Below are 27,467 nucleotides of genomic sequence, written 5' to 3' on the forward strand. Positions count from 1 at the left end.
TCATGTCTTCCTGTCAAATCCCATTCTCCATAAGCAGCTAGAAGGAGACAAGTATAACTTCCATTGAGGACAACCTTGTTTCCCCTTATATGAAAACCATGCCAGTCTCTGTGGGAGAAGTTCCATTCTCTTTTATTTAGAAAGAGAAAAGACATATTTACTGCTTTGCTGAAAGAAGCAGCAATCCTATCGCTAATAATGGAGAATAGAAAGTTATTTTAACAAACAGAAAAAAAGCATAGGAAGACATTGAAAATCCACAGATATTTAGGAATAATGACTATCAGTCTATTTAGAATAACAGTATATGGTCATGGAAAATTTGATTAAACCAGGTGAAAAAGCAGTACTAAAGCCCCTGAAATTCTACACTCGTAACTAATGGTTACATCATTTCACTGACATAGAAATGAACATATAACTGAGCAATATATGCAAATCACTTTAATGTATTCCTTGTTTTCATATTTTTTTCCCTTCTCTAAAAACACATAAACACACCATGTGAGGTCAGGAATTCTAAGGGCAGCCAAGAAATAAAATTACTATTTTTATTAAATGCTAGGAAAAGGCAAATAGAATTGATTGTCCTGAATCTTTATGAAGCAACGTTTCCACTCATCTGCATCTGTTCGAGAAATAATTTATGGCACTTTCTTTAAAACATTGCCTTAGTGGTCATTACTGAAAAGCATGAAAGAACAAAGTCAACCTCAAACCACACATTTCTTTCTGAATATATTTACTATCTACTTTGTTATTCCAATAATGTGACAATGTTTTGTTGTTGTTGATGATTTTTTGTTTGTTTGTTTGTTAGTTGGTATGTTGACTGGTTGACTGCAGAATTGACAGTGCAGATGGGTGAGTATTTCTCACTTATTCCGTTATGCATGTTTGGTATATACCATCAAAAGTATGGTGGTGGAAAGGGTACAGGGATACAAATACAAGGGATAGGGATAGTACCAGACATTACTTTCACACTCATAATAGCACTTGGAGTACATACATGCGATGAAAATAAGTGATCACAAATGAGACCTTTCCCAGGTCCTATTTCCCTTCCTCTCCTCTCCTCTCCTCTCCTCTCCTCTCCTCTCCTCTCCTCTCCTCTCCTCTCCTCTCCTCTCCTCTCCTCTCCTCTCCTCTCCTCTCCTCTCCTCTCCTCTCCTCTCCTCTCCTCTCCTCTCCTCTCCTCTCCTCTCCTCTCCTCTCCTCTCCTCTCCTCTCCTCTCCTCTCCTCTCCTCTCCTCTCCTCTCCTCTCCTCGAGTCTCCTCTCCTCTCCTCTCCTCGAGTCTCCTCGAGTCTCCTCGAGTCTCCTCTCCTCGAGTCTCCTCGAGTCTCCTCTCCTCGAGTCTCCTCTCCTCGAGTCTCCTCTCCTCGAGTCTCCTCTCCTCTCCTCGAGTCTCCTCTCCTCTCCTTGAGTCTCCTCTCCTCGAGTCTCCTCTCCTCGAGTCTCCTCTCTTCTCCTCTCCTGAGTCTCCTGAGTCTCCTCTCCTCTCCTGAGTCTCCTCTCCTGAGTCTCCTGAGTCTCCTCTCCTCTCCTGAGTCTCCTCTCCTGAGTCTCCTCTCCTCTCCTGAGTCTCCTCCCCTCCCCTCCCCTCCCCTCCCCTCTCCTCTCCTCTCCTCGAGTCTCCTCGAGTCTCCTCGAGTCTCCTCTCCTCGAGTCTCCTCTCCTCGAGTCTCCTCGAGTCTCCTCGAGTCTCCTCGAGTCTCCTCGAGTCTCCTCTCCTCGAGTCTCCTCGAGTCTCCTCTCCTCTCCTGAGTCTCCTCTCCTGAGTCTCCTCTCCTGAGTCTCCTGAGTCTCCTCTCCTCTCCTCTCCTGAGTGTCCTCTCCTCAAGTCTCCTCTCCTCGAGTCTCCTCTCCTCGAGTCTCCTCGAGTCTCCTCTCCTTGAGTCTCCTCTCCTCGAGTCTCCTTGAGTCTCCTCGAGTCTCCTCGAGACTCCTCTCTTCAAGTCTCCTCTCATTGAGTCTCCTCAAGTCTCCTCTCCTGAGTCTCCTCTCCTCGAGTCTCCTCTCCTCGAGTCTCCTTAAGTCTCCTCTCCTCGAGTCTCTTCAAATCTCCTCAAGTCTCCTTGCTCTACCCAGCAGTGGCTATTATTTCACATTTGCCCCATCAGCTGTTAGGGCTCAGATGCACTTGCCCCCATTTTTTTACCTCTTGTCTCATCCTAGCTATGCTTTGGTATGCAGCGTAATAAGTTCTTGAGGTGTTTGGATAGTGCAAACAGCTTATTTTTTGTCTGTATTCCTGCTAAGAAGGGTAGAGGATGAACAGGATGAGCTAAAGAGTCATTTGCACTGCAACAACAGGATGACAGTTATGTAAAATACTTCCATGTGCAATCTCTTCTGATCCTCTGCTGGTTCAGAGGAGTATTATGGCCAGATTCAGCACACAGGCTCTTGCAAACTCATTTTCATAAACTGGGGCATTGCTAAGCATAGAGAAGACCAAGACCAAGGTTGCTCTGTTTCTTCATCCTCACTCAGCATTTACCTTTTCTTTCTCCTTAATCTCCTGTCTTTGACATCTATGGTTTAAGCCCATGGGATAAGCACAGAACTGCTTTACTGAAGTGCTTCCACAAATACTGGTACAAATCACCTTGCAAAGGCTACTGCAGGGTGACACAGCCTGCTGGCCACATCAGTAGGAGTTGCTTTAGCATATTATTCTAAAATGGGATTAGTTAAGTAATTCTACAGCCCAATTCAAACACTGAGCCCAATTCACTTTTCTAAGCTTTCCACTTCTGTATACCAGCTAAATGCCACTGATTAGGCTTTCAATTCAACATTTTCTGAAAGGTTTTTGACTCAGTTCCCAGATGATTCATGGGATTCATCAGAAAATGAATACAATAACCAACTAACTGTAATGGTCATGGGCAGCAGTGGCATGCACAAATGTTCAATCAGTTTCTGGAAACCAGCCTTTTCTCAACTCTAAGAAACAAACACCTATTTTATTATACGTAGAAAATTTAAAGCCACAAGGAACAAAATTTTCATCCTGATTGATTAGTATATGTTAAAAAAAACGCTTTCATCCAAATAGAAATATTCAGTTGCCTTCATTTAAATGAATATCTATTTTTCATTAGTATTACCAAATGATTTTAACTTGGATTAAAATTCATGTCTGTTTTTTATTAATATGCATCTGTTAGACATCTATCTAGTCAAACAGGAAGTCCAGTTTCTCATATTTTATACTGGAAGGCTAATCAATATTGCATGCTAAAATTCAGTGAAAAACCACTAATAACAGCTTGAAATATTCATGAAGGACAGCAAAATCTCATAATAATAATGATCATTAATCCACTGTCTATTTTCTGGATCTTACGGTGATTTTTACCTTTTAGAAATACTTTACATTTATTACTAAAATTTTCTACACCCTTTTAAAGAAGATGAATCCTGTTATTTTACCTTTAAATATCTATAAAATTACTATGCAAATTATTATATCTTCATTGAAATACTGTCTGTTAAATAACAGCGCTCTTCATTCAAAATCACTTCAAATTCAGAAAGGTCATTCTGTATCTTCAGTAGCTATCTTTGTAACAGTAAACAGACTATGAACGTGTTATTCAGGAATACTTTGCATGCACTTCCCTGAAACTTGAATTGTCTAGGCAAAAGATACTCAGTAGACTTATTCTGATGTCTCAATATGTCTGATATGAAATATGTTTGATGTTAGTACATTCACTCTGATAGTATCATTAATTTTTGTCCTACTCACCTCCAAAGTAAGAGCCATCTGTCAACTTCAGCTCCTTGTTGGATTTGGTGATGACGCCAGCAACACCATGCTGAATGAAATACATCTTTTTACCTACAGCCCCTTCTCGGATAATATAATCTCCAGGTTGGAACACCTCAAATCGCAATTTGCTTAGCATGGCAGTCACAAAATTTGGGTCTGCATTTGCAAAAAGAGGCATTGTAGCAACCAGCTTCCGACAATTGAAGTTGACGATCTCCTAAACGGAAAGGAAACATAATGATAAAAACAATGAGCAAATACATACATCGTAATGGGTATTGAAAAAAAGACTATGCTTTCTTCATTAAAAAAAACTTTTTTATGGTCTTATTGGACACTTCTGTTTTTCTTACTATGTCTAATTTTTAATCTTTTCATTATATTTGTATCTATTTCTAGTAAAGTGACTGAAACAATAGTGCAGTACCAGTTTGTATTACTCTTTATTATAAATGTTGGTTGTCTTCAAGTGATTTTCACATATTATCTTCCTTGGCTTTTAAGGAGGGAAAGATAGGGTTGAAAGAGAACTTACACAGGAATTACACAAGACTGGCAACAAAATTAGCTGCTGAAATAACTTTATGAAGTGATAACCTTACGCAATCCAAAGTTTAGCCCTGTGTTCTCCAGTATTACACCAGTAATATCTGTATGATTTTAAGAACTGTACTGGTAGTAATAGATGCACACTACAGTTAGCTGAATGGGTAGCTGAAATCAATAATAAAATTTCTTCCCTATAATTTAATTCATCTTATAAATACAGAGGCATACACTTCTGCTGTTCAAAAAAAATGCATATACAACAGACCCTTTAAATGTGTTAAGTGCTACTGTTTTCCTAAGACTACTACACACCTGTGGTGGGCTGTTTCCCACCAAGAATGTTTATATTTACAGAGCCAACAATGAGCACATCTACATGAGAATGTATCAAAAAGCTATAAATGTCCTACTTGCTTTAAATCAAAACCCAGATAATTCCTCATAAAATTTCAAGCTATTTTTTGCAGGCCTTATTTGTCTTAGAAAAATGAACATGGTTAGTTATATAGATTTAAACAGTGTATTGAACTGGGACTAATCAGTATCACATGTGAAGACGGGCTTAGGCAGGCAACTACTGAATTAGCAACCTAGACACTACAAATGCACAGAGAAGAAATAAAATAAGCACATGACCCGCAGTCACCTATCTGTTTTGGAAAACTAAATATTGCATGTCAATGGAGAACCCCTAGCATTTCTTAACACCAAGCAAAGCCTTCATGATTGATGTAAGGAGACCTGTCAGTGCTCTCCTCTTCTTGATTCAACTCTTGTTGCTCTGTCAGTCTTCCAAGCAGCTGCTACCTCATACTTCGATCTCACATGGAAGCATGCTCTCTGGGCAGCAAGCTCAGATATTCTTGCCCAAGTACAGACAGATTTTCCTCCCACCCTGATCCTTTGATATCCTGCTTGTAGACAAGATGAACAAGCTCAGCTTTTTCCATAGTATAAGAATCAAAACCATAGCAGGTTCTTCAAATCATCTTGCATGTGGGAAGGAGGTGGGGATCTCATTTTGCGTGGTTGCTGAGGCAATTAAGAGGCATGGGTATGATCTCAGAGTAAAGAAACAACCACATTTACCAAAGAAATTACATCTTTTCAGAATAAATCCAGTGGAATTTAGAAAAATACTGTGAAGCAAAAATTCTCACCAGATACTGGGAATAAGTAAAGTTGTTATATCCAGCAATGTCTTACTTTTCATTAAAACAAACAAACAGACAAACAAACAAAAAAATGGAAAAGTTACTTCCTCATGCTACTCCTAGATTCCTAGGATTCCTAGTATAGACTTCTGACAATCCCATGAGAAAGTGTCATTACATAACGGCAAATTGGAAATAGAAGAATCTGAGCACAAGTGAACACTACAAGGAGCAGTACAGTGATTCTCTTTAACCTCCATCTCAATAGCATTATATCTCTATACTTAGACACACACTAAATACTCCTTTTATACTTTCTTATTTTTTCCTTCTGGAATGTGTCAAGGACGTATACAAATTATATAATTAACATTTCATACAGATTTAATTCCAGAATTACTGTGTTTAAGATTGAATGAAAAGTAAGATGCCACATCTTTGAAGTCAATCACTAAACCCCAACTGAATTCACTGGGGATATGATTCCACTAAGAACATTCCATCTAAGAATTATTTATGAGCAATGGAAATAGAACAACAATCCCCTTTCACTTTTCACTGTATTGCCTCTCTCTTTACTCTCTCTGTTTGCCATAGCTCCCCTTCTTATGAGTGCTTTAACACACTTGAAGCACTGCACCACATATGTGCTCCATGACTAATCATAAATCACATCTACTCAAAGAACATCAAAATCAAAGATTAAAAATCAACAACAATAACAACAACAAAACTATTTTGTAATTAAAAAAAATAGTTGTGCTTGTAAAAGCACCTGGAAAATTAGACATAAGGTGTTGTTTGTTTGAATCTGAAAATATCAAGTAACAGCACTGCAAGATATAAACTACCTGACAGATGTCACTGGCATTCAATATCAGTGAATCCTGCTGAGTCATTACATCCTAAGGAGTAATCCCAGACTACCTGTTCAAGTACAGGCTGTATTATATAATAAATATTGAAGAAAAAAAAAAAAGAAAAAAAAAAAAAAAGAAAAAAAAAAGATTCAAGCAGAATGTCTTTCCAAGGAATAAGGAAGATCCTGTTCTTTTCATCTCAGTAGGTAACAAGGAACCTCACTTCTCAGTAAAGCTGCAGTTACTGCTTCCCTGGCAAATGCAAGTTATTCTCTGGTCCCAGTGCTCACAGTATGGTGGCATCACGTGAGGAGTCCCAGACTAAATTCTATGCTCTGTATGAAACTGCTGTGTTGCAGTTTTGGCTGATGCTAGAAAGCTGGAAATAACTATTACTTTTCTTGCTTTATTCAGGGACATTTCTGTAGACTTGTGACTTGTTTTCTGTTTCTGAAAGAGAATAGCTCTATCTTGCATGTTTGGGAGATAGAGAAAGGAAATTATTAAATAAAGCAAAAATTGACTTGAAATGATATGGAAGACAGTGGAAGTAGTGAAGCACAGAAGGGGCTGGGAGAGTGAAAAGTCTGACTATTGTCATTATCAGAAAGAAAGAAAGAAAGAAACAGAACTAGATGGAAAGTGTGAGGAAGGAGAGAACAGGAGGAAAACAAAAGGAAGAAACACAAAGGATCTAAAAGAAAGGGGGGAAAAAAAGGAGTTAGGAAGGTTGATTTTGAAGAAGAAACTGAAAATCCTGAAAAAGTGAGAAAAGGGCATCTACAAGTACTTCAGTGGCAAAAGGAAGACTAGGGAAAATGGGGGCCCTCTCCTGAAGGAAACAGGAGACCAGGTTACCTGGGACAGTGGGAAGGCTGAGGTACTGAATGAATTCTTTGGCTCAGTCTTTAACAGCAAGACTGGCCTTCAGGAATCCCAGGTTCCAGATTCCAGGCCAGAAAAGATGTATCTGGTGGAAGAGGATTAGGTCAGGGAATACTTATGCAAACTGGACATTCAAAAGTCCATTGGCCCTGATGGGATGCACCCAGGAGTGCTGATGGAGCTAGCAGATATGATTGAGATGCCATGCTCTAATCTTTGCTCAACTGTGGTAACCGAGAGAAGTGCCTGAAGACTGGAGGAAAGCAACTGTCACTCATATCTTCAAAAAGGTCATGAAGGAAGACCCAGGGAACTACAGGACTCTTAGCCTCACTTCAGTCTCTGGGAAGGTAATGGAACAGCTAATCCTGGAAACCATTTCCAGGCCCATAAAGGAGAAGAAAATCATCTGAAGTGGTCAACATAGGTTCAAAGAAGTGAAGTCATACCTCACCAACCTGACAAGCTTTTATAATGAAGTGACAAGCCTGATGGATGAGAGGGAAAGAGTGGATATTTTCTTCCTGGACTTCACTGTCCTAATGTAAAAGCTCAAGGCACCAGTACATGCTGAGGACCACCTTGGTGAAAAGTGGCTCTGCAGAAAATTGGGGTCCTGGTGGACACCAAGCTGAATATAAGTCAACAGCGAGCCCTTGCTGCTAAGAAGGTTAATGGTATTCTTGGCTGCATTAGGCAAAGTATCAGCAGCAGGTCAAGAGGGATGACCCTTCCAATGTACTGCACACTGGTGAGGTCAATGGACCTCCAGTGGTCCATTCCAACCTTAACCATTCTGTAATTCTGTGATACATAAAAGAAAGAATAAAAGTGTTAAGTAATGTAGCTTCATAGATTCATGAGCTGATATAGGCAGAGGAGAGAATTAAGGACTACATGGGTCTTCTGAACAGAGCCAACCAAGCTTAATATGAAATGATTTCATTTCTTCTTGGGACACACAGCAAAACACCTCCTTGTTGCAGGATTTTCACCTTTAGAAACTCACTTCCTCTTATGGCTCCATCTCCTGCACACATTTCTCTCTTGATACATAATCTGTATCTGTATATATCCATGCATACAGACAGCTTATCCGCTCAGTCTGAGTTGCCTAATGAAGGTACCAGCATAGCTACAAAACCACCCTGCTGTGGTAATTTCAGCTGTTACATCCTAGTAATGTACTCATTTTGTTGATTAGTTCTCTGTGAAAGTTTATGCTAAAGTACCAACTTTCCTTATTTAAGATGTTAGAAGGTGGAAAATTACTGAGGAAGAAAGAAATGTGTCATTTTTAAGTGCTTTGTTTTTCTGTGAAGTGTTCTTTTATTTAAATATGAGATCATTCAGAACAAGTAAAATACATTTCTGTGAGTCTTAATCACAGGCCGTGCTGTAATTTCAGATTCTTTTATATTACTTCAAATATCATCTTGGAGAGAAAGAAACAGTAAAGATTATGAAAGTGTCTTATGTAATTCGGAAAGCATCAAGAGAAATAGTGCTGTGTTTTAAAACAAAGGTAACTAAGAAAAAGAAAAAAACTCCCATAAAAATCTTTCACATATTTTTGATTTATTTCTGTGGAGCCAAGTTGGAACGAGATTGTACTCCACAATATATCTTTATTAGAATAAATAATAATTATGCTTTCTCTTTTATGTTTTCTCCACGCCAAGAAAATAACAAATGAAAACTTTAGGAAAAGTTTAAGAACATTTTATGTGGCTAACGTGGTTAAAGGGGAAGAGTGTTTCAGACCCACATGGAGCAAGTCTTGATCTCATTCAGGTATTGGTCTCTGTTACAAAAGAACTAAATTTGAGGTGCAATGGTCTGATTTATATTAGAGATTGCTTAGGTAATTGCACTGGCTCCTGCTGCTTTATGTTGTAGTAGTCTTATTACTTGTCTTGGCCTTTCTGAACATTTTTTGAAACTCATATTAAGTCATCAGATATTACCATTTTCTTGGGTTCAATATTTCTGTGCAATTGCTCCAATGCATCTTGAGATGTCAAATTTAGAGAGGCTGCTATGGAAATGTCATAGTTGTGAATGGTACACAATGGTGGCCTATTTCTCTGATGGTATCAGGTAGAATTTTTAGGATGTTTTCTCAGGAAAAGACTTCTAAAGACTTTTAGATAGAGGCAGTGCTTTTAGTTAGACTGACTGGGAAAAGCTGTTGCTAAAATAAATAAATTAAGTTCTTTTATGTAAAAACTTTTATGTCTGAAAGGTTGTTTGCTTTTTTCTTTCCACACACAAACTGTGTCTTTCCTATGTGGAGGCCGCTGAAGTCTTTCGGTGACTACACTGATGTAGCTTAGTTTCACTAGGTCAGTTTTACACACTATCATAAAACTCTAGTGTACAGCTCTTCTATACTCTGCTTTAAAAGAGTAAGAAAGGAAAAAGTTACCATACTGAGAAAGCTATTTTCTCTTTCTCACATGAAGAAAATTAATGAGCAAGTGATTGAGGGAGAACTATGGGAAAAGCATGATGCTTAGAGATTTGGGGCTATATTAGGATATTGTAAATATGTAAGCCGGGTCTTAAGAAGTCATATTCTGTATGTGTTCATAATTGCCTTTAATTTTTTTAACCTGTTGGTCATTTATATTCAACTTTGGCAGAAAGGAGGCATCTCACAGATGTCAAATTCTCACAGCTTTTATGACAGCAGGCAATAAGGATGAATAGAATTGGTACCCCACTGAGGGAATGACTACATTATTAGTCACATAGTTAGCTCACAACATGTTAAATGCCAGAAAATTTACATGTGACAATGGGATGCAACATTCTTTATTTCTGCTATACCTGAAATTGTTCAAAATGCTTTGACACATTGTGGTTAATCATTTACATGTAGATAGAGGGCTTTCCTTAAAAAATAAATTTTGCTTAGAGGCTTATGTATAAGTGAAAATAACTATGCACATTTTTTGTGTTTGAATGGGATTTCCATTCCATTCCATTCCATTCCATTCCGTTCCGTTCCGTTCCATTCCGTTCTACTCCATTTCACTCTGTTCCATTTTCCATTTTTCAATTACACTCATCCTTGTCTAGCATTCTGTGCAAGGAAATACAGGCCAAGTGCTTCACTCATGACCCAGTTGAGGGCTGACATAAAACTTGTCTTTGCAGACTGGAACAACAGGCACTCTTACCATGGAGACCCTGCTTAAATTTTACTCTTGGGGTAAATTTGGACACTGTCATTCATGGCTAGAGCTACACTGAGAAACACAATTCTCTTTTTCTTCAGGACTTTGATATCCTGCCATTCTGTTAACACAGCTGGATACTAAGGGTGTGTGAGCTCTGGAAAACCTTGCTCTCCAGCCCCTGTGGCTATATATTTTAGAAGACCAAGAATGCTCTGATCTGAGGTAACCTACATGTTTGACATATACATAAAGCACAAAAACTGAAAAAGAAAAAAACTCTGATCTCCAGGGCAAAGACAATCAAGATGTTCTTGATTATCTTGAAAACCACTGGACAGCCTGCAATTTCCAAAGCCCTCAGATCCCCAAGACTGTATACAGGTTGTGTAGATGCAGATTTTTATTTTTTTTCCCCCAACCAGCTGTGAGATGAGCTTTAGGCAGGGCAAAGGAATGGAGAAATAAATATGCTTTCCAGCCAAATATTGAATGAAATCTCCTGCTTAGATCTGCCAGGACTGAGTTGAAGCAGGTGCTTTTTTTTTTTTTTTTTTTTTGTCTGCCTCTGTTCATCTCATTTTAAATTTCAAGATAAGCCAGCCTTAAAAAGGGCATATGGCAGCTAGTATTGCTATCTCCTAAGAGGAAGAAATCTTTTTCATGCATTTGCAAGCAATGGGGATATAGGTTTGACCAATTATATTTTCTTGGCTTCTTTGATTAAATGTTGGCTTTCTACATACTTTTCTATCATTACCTTGTTGATTTGAATTTTTTTACTCAACTCCGTCTATGCCTCAGAATTATTACTGAATTAAATTCAAATGCAGACAAGATAATCCTTTTGAGAGTATATGATTCAACAAAACCTCCAATAAAGTCAGTTTGGTGAAAGTTATCCATCTTTCTTTTTTTTTTTTTTTTTTTTTCCCAGCCTGTTAATTGATTTAATTGAACTTAAGGGAGATCTCTAGATCTTCTCTAGATCTTTTATTATATTGAAAAAATAAAGAAGAGTAAAAGAATGAAAGAAAGAAGAAAGATGTTCTCTGTATACTTTCATTCACTAAACAGTCCATTCATTCCTAAACTGACTTACTTTTTAAGTGAATTTAGCTGTAATCTTCTTCAGTATTCTGAAATGTTCTATGCCTTTTAATTTTGGTTTCCAGCTGGGTGCAATGCATCAAAAGGAGAACAGAGATACAGCAATGTTTTAAGGCAGTTTGTAGTTGTAAGATAGCTGGACTAACTTTAAAAGCTTGGAAAATCCTGATAAATACTGAGATAAGTACATAATGTTTGAGCCAGTTGACCAGCTCCTAGTTCTTGAAGGCTTTTTCCCTTATTATTTGTAGTGACAATTGCTGAAAAAATTTCCTGAGCGCTTATAGGGGAATATAACCCCCAGTTCACTACAGAAGGTAATATAAAATTAATGCTGTACAATAACAGCAGTTGCTATAGGGAATGTTCCCTTTTATTAATTGAATAAATAAAGTGAAATTTGCAAATGTATTTAACAATTAACATTTCAGCTTTCTGTCCAAGAATAACCAAATCTCTTCATTCTCATTTGTATCTTTTTGTGTGTTATACTCACTATTACTATAATATTTACTAAAATATGTCCAATATATTGGGCAGGTGGCATTTAAGACCAAAGTCTTGGCTCAGTAAGGCATTTTAGATATTTAAGTTGTCTTATTATGCCAGTGAGCCTACAGATTTAAACATATGTATGTCAAATTGTGACAGGAAAGAGAATTCCAAGAGATGTGAAGTTTATAAAATCTTTTCTGTATTTTTTTATAACAGCAACTTGTGTTACTACTTGGAAGAGTGGTAACACAATTACCATCATGAATTACTCATCACATTTATTGTACAAATGAATGAAGCAAACCTCAAATCTTTCTAAAATAATGATTAAGAAACAAGAGAAAGTTTTGTTGTTGTTACTAATTACAAAACTCTTCCTAGTCTGCTTGCTTACTTATAGTGTTGCTTTTCCAGCCCCTTTTTCCTTTTGGTAACCGGATGATTCTGGAAACCATATTAATCCTTGTATTTTTGTACTGAACATACAGTGATGACACTTTGCCAACACCAATCAATTGTAATTGACCTTGTATGTGATCTGTGTGGCAGCTACTATTTTTTATCTTTTATTTTACTATATTATTAAAAAAAAAAAAAAAAAGAGGGGGGGAGAGATCTTCTACACGAAGATCTTTTACACACAGATCTTCTGAATAAAGTGTACTTCCTATATTCACCAAGTGCAATGAGATTTCACCTAATTGCTGGCATGAAAGTGTTTTGTTTTAGTAAAGTGCTGGAAAGAATGTTGCTATTCTCAGGACAGTGACTGATTCACCTGATTGCAAGGAAGAGTATACAAGAGAAAGAAGGAAGAACAGGGCAAGAGAGAAAATGGAGAATGGAATTTCACAAAGGCAGCCAGAGCTATACTTACATTTGTGTGACTTATTAGGTAAAATGTGTTGATTTGGGTATTTTGTTGTGTAAAGTATTTGTTGGAATGCAGAAAAGCATGTGATGGCTGAACAATACATCTTGTCTCACTGAAGCAAGAAGGGATTTGAAGAAAATAACTTGTAGATGAAGGCAGAGATAAAAAATCTGTGTTTGAAGTTAGCAGGGGTCTGCCTGGGGACTAAAACAAAGCATTGAAACGAAGTATTGAACTTGGTGGAAGAAAAAAACTCAACATGCCTTAGGAAAAATACAAAGTTATGTCAAGGAGATATACATGTATCTGTGTGTTGACTATTTCTGATCTGCTCTTGTTTCGTCAAGAGCAGAAATTTGATGTCAGGAATACTTCCCCTGCAAATTTGGTATGAGCTCCAGAACAGGCAAGAAATTCCTTCTGCCATCCTATCCCTCCCTTCTTGCCCTCTCTTTCCTCCTCCAGTCCCCTGTGCACCACAACCCAAATGGCCAGAACAAATGAGTCAGATAAGAGGTAGTTTGCAAGAGAACTTGTTTTATCCACACCTTCTGTATACAGCCTAGCCAACACAGTAACAACAACAACCAGGAAAACTGTTATTTAAAAATCAGTGGTGGTTTGTTCACTGGGTTATTCTGAAGCTCTCCAAGAGGTCTGGATCAGAAATATTGTTATCTTGTTAATTATTAGGTTAACAGTTACTCTTATTATGAAATTATAAGCCTATTGGTTCAAAGCCACTCTCTATAAAGTTATTAAGTAGCTTAAATTAAAACTTAGTGATAGTAGTGGATAAATCCCAGTTAGCTTAGCTTGAAATTTTCACATTGAAATTATGTTCAGAGTTTTTAAGTACATTTTAGCATGCACATAATTTTATTTGTAACTACTCAGTGAAGGCCTAATGTACATTATGATATAGCATAAACAGCCAGCTTCTAACTTTAACACACAAAATGTAAACATTACTATGTTATCTATTTCAGCATCTTCAAATAGTGAAAAAGAGTATTTGTAAATGAGGTGATTTATTTCAATTTGTTAGAGAAACATGTGATGGAACCCTGAATGCCTGTGTATGTTAGAATATTTACATTGTCAACTATGTATGCATATGTCTATATTTAACAGAAGGATATAAAAAGAAAGATAAGGAGGATGCCCATTACCTTTCTAATTCTGAATCAGCCATCGTCACTGCTGTACTATTTTAACAGGGTCAAGCTAATTATAAAGTCATTTGAATTTGCCTTCTAAATGAAACTACTGCAAAGAGTGCTGGAGCAGGACTCTGTGTTGTTACACTGTAAGACATGTGACACAGGCGTAAGGAGCTCATGACCCACATTCAGGCAACTGGGCTGGAACGCAAGCCATGCAGAAGTAGAAAAATACTAACAGCAGAGATTCTGGAGCCTCATTTTGCAATGAATCATGAGAATGCTGCTCCGTTACAAATGAAAGGGTGAGACACAGAGAGCAGGCTTCTGAAGAGATAGCATCAGATGGTAAAAATGAAGATGAAATCTCTGGGAGTAACTCAGCAGAGTGACAGCCAGACAGCCCTGAAGTTAGAATTTGCTTGAGAGTGCCACTTTGGCTAATACTGATAGCTGCAGGGGAAGAGATGCATTAATTGCACAGGAGGTGTGAATAACGCAAGAAATTCTGAGGACTACAAGTAGGAAGCATGACAGGAAGAACAGCTTTGATAGTAGATCATGTCAAGGAAAGAGAAAGCAAACTGGCAGGAGTGGACCAGTCTATGTGCATTAGTAAGAACAGCTAGAGTAAAAGAAATGCATAAGGCTCTTTAAATACATAGTAGGTAGGCATGCATAGCAATGGTAGATCCTAGAATGGTCAATTAGTATTGGAAAAAAGATATATAATTTGGGGAGATCAGCTGCAGAATAGGTACCACACAAACAAACAAACAAACAAAAAACTAAATCAGAAGCTAAAAAACCAGGTCCTTCAGAGAATACTAATGTTGAAGGGATTTTAGGCCAGTATTCAAGCCACTCACTCCAGTTAGTGTATAACATAGTGTATAACAAGATAAAAGAGAGCGCATGACATCACAGTAAGAAAGAATCATATTACAGCTAGGAGACAAATCATAGTCAAGACTTGACAGATCAAGGACACATGGGACATCCTCACCAATTCTAGATCCTGAATATATTTGTTCTACAGAGCACAGAAAAGAAGTGCCTATGCAAATAATACATCCAAGAAGCCAGGAGAGACACCTGTAACCCTCTATCATCCACATTTAGTAACTATGATGTTCTTGCTCTCTGCATGCAGTCACTAAGGCCTTAAATATTTGTGCCTGTGCCTTCTTTCCAGGACTAGTCACATAGCAGAAGTGAGACAGTCTGATGACAGCAGGGCTCCCAGGAGCTGCCATTAGCATCTGCACATGAGACTATCAGCAGCCACAGGAAGCAGGTGGACATGCTGTGGCACACTCTTTACATCAGTTAAATATTATTCTTTAAAAATAATTTCAGTTCACCTGCTTGCCCAAAGTGTTGCATTTATTTAACCATTAATAGCATCTGAATGCATTACTTATGTTATGAATTAAATATAAAATGAGGAAAAATTCCATAAGAAATGCATTCCTGTAACTTAATCAGAAAGATTTTCATATTATTTTAAGACTATATCTTAATCTCTATTTTGATGAATAAATCAATTCATAATGATTTTATATCATAGGAGAGCCATTAAAAGCCCTATCATTACAGTTCATTTTAAATATAACCATAGACTGGCAGCATAGGAAATATGTACTGAGTTATACTGCAGAATAACAATGAGAAACATAAAGACCATATTGTTACACATAACATATGCACTTAAAGAATACTATGTAAAGGTAGAAATAGATTATTATATAGTACTTTTCTCATACATATATTTTAGACACTTTGCTGTATGTAAGTGCCTGAAAGTGTGTATATGTATATGTATGAACATACTTACATGTGTACAGATGTATATATGTGTGCCTTGAATGTAAAAACACACACATTTTAATGAAATAATGTGTCCCTATAGAAGTATATTTGAAATTAATTTTAGTTAAATATTCAGAGGTTAATGAATATTTGTGTAAAAGCATGTGCTTGTATAACTGAAGTGATAATCTACAAGCAAAAGGTGAGAGGAAAGAAGATTCTGCTCCCAGTCCAAATTATGTTCTTTGGAAATGAAATGTCCTGATGTTCTATATTCTGCAAGGACACATGATCTGCATCTATTTTCAGCCAACATCTTCTCACATGGTAGCCTAAAAATAGACCAGCTATGAACTTTATATAATGGCTCAGGAAGGGTATTAACCTCTTTCTCACATTCTGTTTTTCATACTGCTGTAAGTATCAATATTATTGAGAATGTATCTTGTGCTACAGAATGACAAAGCAAACTACATCCTTTCAAGTTCTGCTGTGCAGCATTATGGATGTCATTGCCACTTAACTCCCTTCAATGTCTGTTACATATTAAGCAATCTACACATAACACCAACAGCATTTCTCTTCTAGTAGCACATCTATTTTGTGACAGATGATAAAAAGCATGAGAAATTTTATATCCAACTCCTTTTAATAGGATACTTTCTACTCCTGGTGAAATGTGAATGATTATGAAAAACAGTGTTTTCATAAATACCATAAGTGTAAATACAACGTTTAGACATGAATGGTACAGCGAGTAGCTAGACATTTGTGTTCTCTAGATGCATGTACTAGCCACCGCATTTCCTGAACAACCTGTTGTCCAACCAGCACAGCATAATGTTCTCATCTGGAACATTTTTGAAATGATTCAAAATAGCTCTATTCTTTTCTTTTTTCTTTCTTTATTTATTTTTTAATACAGGCCCATTTTTGCCTCCTGATTTTCAGTTCCTTGCAATTCCAAATTCCCTACTATGAGATAAACTTATTTTTTATGTCACAAATAAAAGTGACATTCACAAGATCACAGAAATAAATATTAAATAGCTTTCAGTTCACAGTTAGATAATGACTGCCTAAAAAAATCCAGACTAAAATGAAAACTGTTAGTTACAAAGGACATGGCTTTTCTATATAATATATATACTCACATAGGTATTTATTTTATCTACAGATTAGTTCAGCCTTCTATCAAAGCACAATCTGCTACTTTAAATATACTGCAGTGATCAGAGTGCACAAGATACAATGATCAGCCTATAAGACTTGTAACCAAGTTTTTACCAAGTTTAACCAAGCTTTAGGAACTTTATTAATCTCCTCTCAACCAATCACAGAGTTTTAATTTTTCACAAATGAGGCAAATAAAAAAAATGGATTTATTCATGAGAAAATTAAAAAACATATCTGAGAGATTAAAATCTTCCTAGGGAAAGTCCTCAGAAGTAAGTAGTCTACTGCTACTGAGGCTGAATCAGATCCAGTACTCCCACAGAGCAGGGCTGTGAAGGTATCATGAAAGAGATGGTGACAACAGATAATAAACATTACCTTGAACTCAACCCACAAACCAATGGGAAGTCTGCACCTGCACACCCAGTGCCTGACTCCACATTTTGAGCCAGCTTTTAACTTCACTCATCTGTAGCAATCCCATGTCACAGCAGTTGAGTCCCAATATGAGGAAGATTCTTGTTAATCACAAAAAATATGTAACAGTACATTCCTCCAGTGTTAGACACTTATCTTTAAATTAAAGAAGTGTAATTCAACACCTCCTGCATTCATATCTATGATTTATTTCATTATCTGTCCATTTAGATGTCATTTAAAGCACTAATATAGGACACAGACCAGTCCATTAAAAAGCAAAGAAGCACTATCAGAGGAACAGCATATGAATACACAATTTTTTTTTTTTTGCAATTCCTGTTTCCACGTGATCTCCCTTAAATACTCTTCATCAAAAAAAGGGAGTTTTTTTATGGACATTACATTTATGTGGATTAGTTTGCAGATGAAAAGAATCCCACTTTTTCAGGTAGTAAGACTTCAGAAAACAAACAAACAAAAACAGTATCTCAATTTGGCTTACTTGTAAGACAGTTTTTGGAGGAAAAACACTTTTTTGTTGTTGTTGTTCAAGTGGCACTTGGAAAGCAAACAAACAAACAAACAAAAACTGCCTAACAACAAACAGTGATCTAGTATTGCTATGATGTGCAGAGCTTTAACCTGAGTTCTCTCATAGTTTTAACAAGATTTACCTTCTTAAATCACCATGTACCAAATGGAAAATAAATCCATAGGTCAGAACAGATTTTATGTTCTGTAGTTAGTTTTTTGTTTAACTTGTTCTGTACCCTTCTATATGCTATTACTACTATTCCAAGTGTGTAACTGAGTGCATAAAAATAGGCACATGCATTTGCTTCTGCATCTGCCAGTTCAGGATGTAGTTATCTCCTCTCACTGATGAGACACAACACTAATCTGTATTTGTGGGATTTCATGGACACTGGCACATTTTCACCAATTCCAAACAAATAGGCTTCAAAAGATTTCAGCTTGCTTCTGGATCCAGAATTTAGATTCCACAGTAAAAATTGAAGGAACAGATGTTCCTTCTCTCCACTGCCAAGGAAGAGATTTATGGGAAAGGGACATGGGCATGTCTGTATGATGCCTCCCTGTCTTATCTGCACTGCAGTTTCCACATGGATCAGGGCTGCATCCAGCCTTCTGCTTTCCCATCGTCTCCTTATGTAAGGACCAAGAGCTTTAACTTCAGAAGTCTATAAGGGGAAAAATGGAGAACTAGCAGGCACCAGTGACAGAATACCAGATGGTTTTACTGTAGCCAATCCTCTGTCCCATAATGTTGAATTAAATCACACCACATAGTTTCCAACCCTGGATCAAGACTTTTAATCTTTTCAATTTTTCTTTTAGCTCTATATATTTTCCAGAGGGTTCAAAGGAACATTTGTTAACTTCTGCGCTGCTTTAACATAAAGGACTCGTGGACATAATTCAAAGATTAGGGCAAAAGTTGATTCAGTTTTTGCTGAATAAACTGAAGCTTTCCGAAACCTACTAGAGAGACCATTATACAAATCAAAGCAAGCACAGTGTTAAAATCGAATGTCTTTACATATGAAAAAGAAATTGAGAAGTCATCTGAAGTGGTTTGTTATTATTTTTAACCTCCTAAAAATCAGCAACTCAATTTATAATTAGAATAACATATTCAGACTTCAGTAATGAACATTTTGTGGTAAGCATTGTCTAATATGCATTAACTTTTCCTGGCTTTTAGCAGAAGCTACATAGTTAAAAAAAAATAAAAATAAAAATAAAAATAAAAATAAAAATAAAAATAAAAATAAAAATAAAAATAAAAATAAAAATAAAAATAAAAATAAAAATAAAAATAAAAATAAAAATAAAAACTACCCAGGTATCAACTAGCAGAACAATCCTAACAATCCTTCACTCCATTAAAAATTGAGACATGACAGATACTTGGAATTGTGATCTTGGACAGAATCGGGCAGTAGTGAGAAATTATCCTTTTCAGGACAGCACTCCTGTTGGATTAGATGATGTTCTCTCAATGAGCTGGACCTGGTGCCAAATAAAACCTTCCTGATTCTGCTCTCCAAATGCTCGAATAGCAGTTCAGATACAAGCAGCTATAGACTGGATTTACTCCTCTATACCTGGCTTTCAAAGTCTCTCAAAGTGTTTAGTTTACAGCCATATAGTCTAGTATTTTCCTCAAATAATTAATCTTTTTACATAACAAAACTACTGCAATAAGATTTGAGGATTTGATTTGGATTAGTATATTTGAAGAGCTTATGAAATACCTGTAATGTCTGAAATATTTATTAAACAATTATTACAAAAGAATCTCATAGGTGAAACATCGAGGAGAAAACACACTCCCCATCATGAAGGAAAGAAATTAAACTACATTTTCTCACATTTCTAGGATTTGAGTGTACAAAGACTCTTCCCATGTCCTCTCTGGTGAGGCAGAGTATCTTAAAACACAATAATCCAGTAACCTGCTGACTGCTTGCTCATTTCCGACACTAACGTTGCCTATTTATTACTGTTCTTAATTTACAAAAGTTAATTTCAGTCTTTTCAAAGATGTTTTTCAGGGCTTTGATTTTCCTTGTATATTATACTGACTATTATGTGGACATACCTTACATAGATCTGTGAAAAATAGCAGTGGTTGTTGTTTTTTTCCCCCCCCCCCCAAGCATTTTTCAAATAAGTAATGTTCCAGTGTACCAGAGTTTATTCTGGTAGATTGATGTGCTGCATAATTTATTCATTACTTCAATACTCCAGAGTAGGAACCAAAGTCATGTTTTATCCATGTCTACGTGAAAAAGCTCTTTAATGCAATAAATAAGGAGGCTATTGCTCTTTCCACATAGCAAAGCTATACTTACATGACTTCCTGTACAACTTCATCTATAATTCTTATGTATTTTTCCCTGTTGCCCTCCTTAAACTTCATACCAAGGTTCAGTGGTTATAAAAATGCATAAAATTTTATGGACAGTGGATTAGAATGAAATGATTACCCCTCCATTTTTTATGACCCTAAATTTATGGACATATGTTGTTATGTAAGCAAAATACTTGGAGTCTCCAATAATTTAATAGTGATTCTGATACTTTATTGTTTTTTAGTAAACTCGCTTGATTTTCTAGTATCATGCTAATGTCTGATGGCCTCTATCCAAAAAATCATAATGACTATACCATTAAAAAGTAGAGAAGCTTAGTATGCTCTAATCATACCATATTTTGGCATCATATTATTAACATTAGAGTTGTTCCAACCTTTGTTCACAGGATTACAGTACAGATCTGGCTGGAATGTTAACTTTCCCTGCAGCAGCCCATACAGTGCTGTTCTGCATTTGTAGCTGGAACAGCAGTGTTATCACACCAGTGTTGTGTCTACTGCTGAGCAGCACTGGCACAGCATTGGGCCTCTCTCTAACCCTCCTAGGGGGTGGGCAAAAAGTGAGAAGAGAAACATCACTAGTGCAGCTGACCTAAACCAACCAAAGGGATATTCCATACCATGTGATGTCACACTCAGCAATAAAAGGTGGAAACAGGAAGAAGAGGGGAGGGGTGGGCTCTCGTTGTGAAAACATCGGTCCTCCTCCCGAACACCGGCTACGTGCGTTGAGGCCCTGCTTCAAGGACGTGGTCAATCATCACTCATTTGTGGGAAGTAGAGAGTAATTTCTTTCCTCTGCACTTCCACATAGCCTTCATTTATTTTATTTGTTTGTTTTCCTCCCTTCTTTTTAATTTCCCTTTCCCCCTCCCTTTTCCCCTTTCCCCTTTCATTTCCCTTTAGTTAAATTGTTTAGTTCATAATAATCTTTATTTAATTATTATAATTATTTCCCTTTAATTAAATTATCCTTATCTCAACCCGTGAGTTGTTCTTTGCTTTACTTCTCCCCCTCCTCATCTAAAAAGAGGGGGAGTGAGAGAGCACTTGTGGGGTTTAGCTGCCCAGCACGGTAAAACCACCACAAGTATAAATGAGAATATAATGTTTTGTGATTTCTAGAGATAAATATGAAACAGAAGGAAGAAAAAAGGAAGAAAGTTTTCATGGGGAAAAGGAGAAAGTTAACAGCTGAAAAGAAAGTAGTTACTGAACTGATTGTATTTAAAACTGATTTTAAATGTACTAATTTTGTTCTCTACAAATACACTTAATTTGTCAGCATGTATCAAACAGTTCTACATTTAGTGCTGTTTTCACTTAGACACAGTTGCTACTATCAGCATATAAATCCAGCAACAGAATTTTTCCCCGATTTTCTTCTGAGAGCACCTCCCTTGGAGTAACCATCACAAAATATAACTCCTGAGGCAGCTGCAAAGCGATTTGCATCATCTTTTTCAGAGCCCTATACTTGGCTCATTACGTTATGATAGGTACCAAAACATACTTACATTTGCTATGGTAACAACAAAGGCTAGGAACTTCACACAATTCTGCTTAATTTTAGAAAGGGCATTATGTAACAATTGTTAAAATTGTTAAAAAGTTTGTTAAAAGAAACTGAAAGTTGGTTCATATGTGCTGGTTAAAGATTACAAATGGAGAGCGAAGTTAAGTAAAACACACAGGCAAATACTGAGTAACGTATCCATTACCTCTTAGGACTTGGCTCATGCAGTTAAAATAGGAAAATGTAAGCTCACTATTTGGCAGTGATTAAAAAAAAAAAAACAACACATTAATTTTCAGAATTATTAAGAAAGGAATAATTCATATTATTATAGTGATAGTATTGTGGGTGCAGACTTGGTGCTTCAATCTCTGAAAGGATGTAGCAGAGCTCAGAAAAAAAAAAAAAAGGGAATGGCAGAAAGGATGATCATGGGGGAAGACAGCTTCCATGCAAGAATAATCTAGTAGAATAGGACTCTCTAGCCTCAAAAATGACAACTTAACAATGTTGTCTTAGAAGGCTATACAATCATGACTGGCATGCAAAGATTGAGTTAGAATTGACTGTACTATTGCTTTTTTTTTTTTTTTTTTTTTTTTTTTTTTTAAAGGCCGTCAAATCCTAATAACCTGTGGGAGCCACATTCAAACCCAAGAAAAACAGGTAGTTTCTCATGCAGCAGGGTACAGGTCTGTGCTCCTTGCCAAATGATGTGGTTGCAGAAAGAATATATTGATTCAAAAGGAGAGTAAATACATAATAACAATAACAAGAAGAGGAAGAGGAGGAGGAGGAAGTGGAGGATGGGGAGGAGGAAGAAGAAGAGGAGGAGGAAGGAGAAGAGGAGGAGGAGGAGGAAGAAGCAGAAGAAGAAGAAGAAGCAGCAGAAGCAGCAGCAGCAGAAGAAGAAGCAGAAGAAGAAGCAGAAGCAGCAGCAGAAGCAACAGCAGAAGCACTAGTACTTGGAAGAGATTTCCATTTAGGGTTACTTAATAGACAAATCACATCAGTCTCAGAGTATTCCTTGAACTGAAAATAGCTGGAGTCTAGAAGAGCTATCAAAGGAAACACCATACTCATGCTGTTCTTGATCTTCTCTGGGCATCCAATTAAAAGCACTACTGGGGAGGCTGGTGGCTTAGACAAACCTCAGAGCTCAGCTAGTTTGAAGTTTCTTATGCTCTTTTCTTATATTAAACTGCTTATGTCTTTTATTTTTGTAATTCCAAGTGTCATTTTGGAAGGGAATTCTCTTAGCTATATATATTCTTTCTTTTCTTTCCTTCCTTCTTTCCTTCCTTCCCTCTTCCCTTCCTTCCTTCTTCCCTTCTCTCCTTCTTCCCTTCCCTCCTTCTTCCCTTCCCTCCTTCTTTCCTTTCTTCATTTTATTTTCTTCTTTCTTTCCTCTCTTTCTCTGTCTTTCTCTCTTAGTGTTTTTGTACCATCTCTTGTTGCTCTTGCAATGGCAAGGGCCTTACAATTTCAGAAGATTTTCAAGCATGTATCTGAGTTAAAAAATGTGAACTTTAAAAAATTTCACATCTCCATCTGCTGAGGAACCAGAGACAATGTGTATGTAAGGAAGGCACGCTAATTGATACCATTTGCTAATTAAACACTATCTGAAGAAATGAAGAAATGAGATAGTTTGTAAACGTGTGGCCTGTGTGACCTGGCAAAAGCAATTTAAAATTTCCCACCCCTACAGGAAATGTAACTGCCAGGAATCTCCTGACTATGATTCCCCAGAAGGCTGGACAGTTACTGTCGGATAACTCTATCTGTGAAGAAGGGTTCTTCTTCAGTGCTTTGCACTGAAATTTCTGCACTGAATGAAAAAAGATCTTTAATTCTTTACTTTACTCAGAGAGCACCTTTCCTTATGAGCAGCTAATAGCACACTACTGTAGTGGGTTTACGTGGCAAGGTTTTGGTAGCAGGGGGACCGTAGGGGTGGTTTCTGGGAGAAGGATCTAGAAGCTGCCCCATGTTTGGTAAGGGCCCCACTGCTGACCAGAGCCGAGCCAATTAATGATGTTGTTTTGCGCCTCTGTGAGAGCATATTTAAGACAGGGAAAAAAAACTCTGCGCCACACAGCATCTGGGAGAGTGAGAGGAGTGAGGAACAGCCTTGCAGGTGCCAAGGTCAGTGAAGAAGGAGAGGGAGAGGTGCTCCAGGCACCAGAGCAGAAGTCCCCTGCAGCCTGTGGTGAGGACCATGGTGAAGCAGGATGTCCCCCTGCAGCCCATGGAGTACCACGGTGGAGCAGGGTTCCACGCTGCAGCCCGTGGAGGAGACCATAGTGGAGCAGGTGGACCTGCACCAATGGAGGCTGCCGCCTGTGGAAGACCCCTGCTGGAGCAGATTCCGGGCCGGACCTGTAGCCCGTGGTGAGAAGACCACGCAGGAGCAGGTGACCTGGCAGGAGCTGCTGCCCGTGGGGGAGCCAGGTTGGAGCACTTTGCTCCTGAGGGATGGATCCCGTGGTACGGACCCATATCTGGAGCAGTCCTGGAAGAGCTGCTGCCTGCAGGAAGCCCAAGCCAGATCAGTTCATCAAGGACTGTATCCCGTGGGAGGGACCCCACAGCAAAGGGGACAAGAGTGACCGAGAAGGAGCGGCAGAGAAGAAGTGCTGTAGACTGACCATAACCCCCATTCCCCCGTTCCCCTGCGCCGCTCGGGGGGAGGAGGTGGAAGAGGGTGGATGGGGGGGAAGGTGCTTTTGGTTTCTTTCCTTTGTTTCTCACTTCTCTAGCTTGTTGGTAATAAGCAATAAATCTTACTATCTCCCTATGCCGAGTCTGTTTTGCCCATTACAATAGTTACTGCATGATCTTCTCATCCTTATCTCAACCTTTGAGCCCTTTTCATCATATTTTCTCCCCATTCCTCTTTGAGGAGGGGGAGTGAGAGAGCGACTGTGGTGGAGCTCGGCTGCCCACTTGTGCAGAACCACGACAACTACATACAACAATGCCTGGTTAAAACAGTTAGAGTTTGTATAGGTGAGAATAATTACATTACCATGGGTCTAGTATACCAAAATAGTGTAGCTAACTTAATCAGGGTGACGATAATTTCTAACAAATGTCTAACTTAGTTGTTTTTTGTTAAAGTGAATCTCTGTTCATATAAGCTTTAAACAATACAGGTCAGCTTCCACTTGGTTTATCAGTCACTTTACCCAGATATGAAACACTGGGAGAGCTTTGGAAAATTCAGAAATGTTCAGGATCCTTTCTCGCTTTTAATATGAAGCCCTAGTTAATTTCCCAGAATAATTCTTCTCCTATGAAGAAAGACTGAGTGACCTGATGATGTTCAGCCTAGAGAAGAGAAGGTTCTGGGGAGACCTCGCCACAACCTTTTAACACGTAAAGGGGTCTATATAAAAAAGATCGAGAAGGACCCTTTACTCGAGTAGATAATGATAGGACAAGAGAGAATCACAGAATCATCTAGGTTGGAAGAGACCTCTAAGATCACCTAGTCCAATCTCTGACCTAACACTAACAAGTCCTCCACTATACCATATCACTTAAACTAAAAAAGGATAGATTTAGACTAGACATTAGGAGGAAATTCTTCACTGTAGAAGGGTGGCAAGACACTGAAACAGGTTGCCTAGAGATGTTGTGGATGCCCCATCCCTAGAGGTGTTCTAGGCCAGGCTGGATGTGGCCTTGGCCAACATGATCATTCTTTCCTATGATCTTTAAGGTCTCTTCCAACCCAAGCAATTCTATGATTCTATGAGATTTTATGATTCTATGAACTCTATTTGCTGCTACCCAAAAAAGTCCACCACTCATCCACATTCAGGAAAACATTTCTTAGCTTTTCATTACTCTATTCATCCAATTTACTACAAATACTCTGTATAAAGTTTTCAGAAGTTGAGTCAAATGCATACCCATCCTTTTTTGCCAAAAAAAAAAAAATCTTACATTTACTATAAGCCAATGCAGCCTTATTAGTAGTATTCGTCATGCAAAAATTAATTTTATACCAGATTTGTATTCCTAATTGTATACCCTTCAGCTACTTTTTAATAGTTGAATGATGAAATTTATATCTTGCATAACTATTTTTCTGATGAAAAAAAAAAAAAAAAGTCAGACTTGTTTTCAAAACATGGACTGAAAAAAGGTCATTACCGTTTAAGAAAGCTTAACTGTAAAAAATTTCAGCCCATACATTAAACTTAATGGTGGAAAACAAGGGAAATTGAAAGCACTGCAACTTTTCATTGCTTTTGATAATGTTCATGCTATAGCTATGCAGTATTTTGTGTGGTTTCTTTTCTGCTTACTGTAAGTGAGGAAGTAAGGGTTTTAGTTGAATGTCTTCATAAGAAGCTACTTTCATCATGCTAAGTATGCCCCATGGAGATTCTAAATATTTAATTCTTACCCTATGCTAAACTCAAGGTATAATAAAATGCAGAATTTGTTAAAAACTTAAGAAATGCTGCAAAGATTTGTTCTTGCAATAATACAACTAGGGTATCTCTGCTATCACCTGGAAGCTATAGCTTTGTGCTGTTATGATGAAAGATGGTATATTCTGTCCAACTAGGAAAAAAAAAAAAAAAAAGGAAAAAAAAGTGCTCTGGCCTTAAAAGGGTCTAATTTATTACCCATTAGTAACACCAAAAAGTCACTACCTGCATTACAAAACTATGCATACTGAAGTAGTAACTAAAATAGAATTTGAAACTGCTCAACTAAGCAAACATCCAAGTGGTGTTTTCAGGGCACGGTGCAGAAGGTGCTGCAGACAGATTCATTGGGTTCATTAGGAAATCTGTTCCCTCACTGTGACCATCCAGTACTTTCTTTATTTATTTTTTCTACTTTTTTTCTCCTCTTCTCAGTTTAAGAGCATCTTAACAAAGGACTCATCTTCACACAATTAAGTAGAACATCTTTCCCTTCTCTGGTGTCTTTCAGTGGTTTTGCCTGCATAGCTACCTTGTTAGCAAGTAGAAGGGCAAGAAAAGCCTTTCACCTGAGACCATTCTAGTTCAGTGTCTTAAAGAATGGCAGAAGACCATGAATTTCTCACAACAATTAAAGAATAAAATTTTACTCTGTGGTCCTTGAGTACATAGATGGTCTAATTTTTATAGAACAGTATTAGAAACAGCATTTTAACACAGAAAACAGCAAAGGCGTGAAAGTTTTCCATACCAACAAAAAACACTTGAACACAAATCTTACCTCCCTAAGGGGATCATTGAGCTCATTGAGAATGTTTTCTTCATCAAAGATTTTGCCTTGGTACCGGTGCTCGTAGTAATCATGGATCTTCTGGCGCATTTCAGCAGGTAACTTGTGGAATGACATGTACTGTTCCACTTGTTTATACTGTCAGGAGAAGAAAACAATAGGAATGAGCAGTCTCCACAGTTTTTTACTCTGTCAGGAACCTAAAAAATGAAAATTCATTCATGTATCCATTTACATTTTATATGCTTTTATAAAGATTCCATTTGCCAGAGGACACTAACACAAAAATTAGTTCAGTATCACTGCTGCTCAAGTGACAGCACAACTACTGAAAATAATGGAAAC

General features: G+C 37.6%; 1 protein-coding gene across 1 annotated transcript in view; it reads right to left on the bottom strand.

The window, feature by feature from the left end:
• Positions 1-27,467, bottom strand: part of HCN1 (hyperpolarization activated cyclic nucleotide gated potassium channel 1) — a gene marked incomplete at its 3' end in the record, with an annotated part of 206,757 nt that overhangs the window by 15,833 nt on the left and 163,457 nt on the right. Inside the window, exons 5-6 of the mRNA XM_082784316.1 lie at positions 27,114-27,260; positions 3,763-4,003 (exon numbers count right to left, since the gene is read on the bottom strand). Of these exons, the coding sequence (XP_082640442.1) occupies positions 3,763-4,003; positions 27,114-27,260 (388 nt within the window). The remainder of the gene's footprint in view (positions 1-3,762; positions 4,004-27,113; positions 27,261-27,467) is intronic.

The sequence above is a fragment of the Aythya marila genome, assembly GCF_965140915.1.
Source record: "Aythya marila genome assembly, chromosome: Z".
Classification (NCBI taxonomy): Eukaryota; Metazoa; Chordata; class Aves; order Anseriformes; family Anatidae; genus Aythya; species Aythya marila.